Source organism: Physeter macrocephalus, chromosome 11 (genome assembly GCF_002837175.3).
Source record: "Physeter macrocephalus isolate SW-GA chromosome 11, ASM283717v5, whole genome shotgun sequence".
NCBI lineage: Eukaryota > Metazoa > Chordata > Mammalia > Artiodactyla > Physeteridae > Physeter > Physeter macrocephalus.
This window is the reverse complement of record NC_041224.1, coordinates 108,132,083-108,133,558: the sequence shown is the minus strand read 5'-3', so window position 1 is coordinate 108,133,558 and position 1,476 is coordinate 108,132,083. Positions and strand designations below refer to the sequence as shown.

The following is a 1,476-nucleotide window of genomic DNA, read 5'->3' as shown; positions in this document are numbered from 1 at the left end:
AGATTCAATTTCTATGGTCAGAGTGATTCATGAATGTAGGCCAATAAATGCCAAGTGCAGAACGTTTGTTTCCAAACATTAACAAGAGAGATGGACTCTATCACTCTGAGCATTTGTAATTAAAAAAAAAAAAAGATGTTAAAAGTCCCCTAGAAAGGAAGCTAGGATGATGAATGGGTGCCTATAAAGATTTAGTACATGGTGGCCATGTTCTCTTATTGTCCTGTGCATCCCTCAACCACAGCCCTTCCCGAGTTGCACTCTGGTCACAGATGTTTCTTTCTCTTCCACCAGACAGTCAGCTCTCTAAGGGAAGGAGACACATGTGCAGTATGTTTGGTCATAGCATAGAGAAGAGCCTAAACTCACATCTGCTAAAGAAATCATCCTGTGGACTTAGCAGCATGGAAATGAGGCCTTGGTGGTTCAACCACTGAGGACTCAAGTTTCTGGGCTCCAGGACCTCTACTGGTCGATACCACATCCTACGGTCCCCGCCCTGTATTCTTGGGTTCCTGCTCTAGGCTGCAACAAGTGGTCTGCTCTGAGTCATCCTCTGTGGGGACCCATGTGGTCACTGCATGTTTCTCACACAACCACCCAGAGAACGTCATCAGGTAGACGGAGTGGGGGCAAGGCAGCTTTCATAGAAAGCCTTCGAGGATGAAGCATCACAAAACCAGAGGGGAACAAGAGGTCACTGAGCCCATGTGCACTTCCTCCCTCTCCTGGTGTAGGGGGTGCTAAAAAGAGAGCAAGGAGGAAGCACCAGCAGCTCCGACCTGGGCAGCCTTCCTGGGAAGATGCAGCCACTCCTGCTCCTGTTGACCTTTTTACTGCTCCCCAGGGCAAAGGCAGGTGAGTGACCATCCCCACACTCAGAGGCCCAACCTCTTACCCCAGTTGGCACCGAGCACCCACCCCTTCTGCACATCCCTGATCCATCTATCCACTGGGAACATTCTGAACACCAGCTCCCATCCCACCTCATACCCCCAAGTAGGATGCTGGATACGCCACCAGCAGGAGTGACAGAGCGAAGGTTGTTCTCAAGAAAAGTCAGTGGGTACTATCCCCTCCTCCAGCCCTACCTTTGCTGTGTGGAAATTCGAACTTTCCTACAAGTGATGGCAGAGGGTGGGAAACTGGAAAATAGAAAATAATCAATTCCCATGAAGACGGCAGAGTGGGCCTGGCACCTGCGTCTAGGATGAGACAGGTGCCCCCTCAGCAACTGCTCAGTGGACCTCGGAGTTGGTGCTGTTGCCTGTGCTCAATCGCCAGGCTCCTCAGTCCCTTTCTCCACCTCAGCTTTTCTTTCTTTTTTTTTATAACATCTTTATTGGAGTATAATTGCTTTACAATGGTGTGTTAGTTTCTGCTTTATAACAAAGTGAATCAGTTATACGTATACATATATCCCCATATCTCTTCCCTCTTGCATCTCCCTCTCTCCCACCCTCCCTATCCCACCCC

At 49.3% G+C, this 1,476-nt stretch overlaps 1 protein-coding gene across 3 annotated transcripts in view; it reads left to right on the top strand.

Annotated features, from left to right (window-relative positions):
- The first annotated feature begins 752 nt into the window (after nucleotides 1–752).
- LOC102996600 (granzyme B) overlaps nucleotides 753–1,476 on the top strand; it is a 4,198-nt gene continuing 3,474 nt past the window's right edge. For 2 of the 3 annotated variants that reach the window (XM_024117532.1, XM_024117529.1), the window contains exon 1: nucleotides 804–858. In XM_024117532.1, the coding sequence (XP_023973300.1) occupies nucleotides 804–858 (55 nt within the window). Of the gene's footprint in view, nucleotides 859–1,476 lie in introns of all 3 variants that reach the window. The other variant, XM_007119681.1, reaches the window with a different exon arrangement.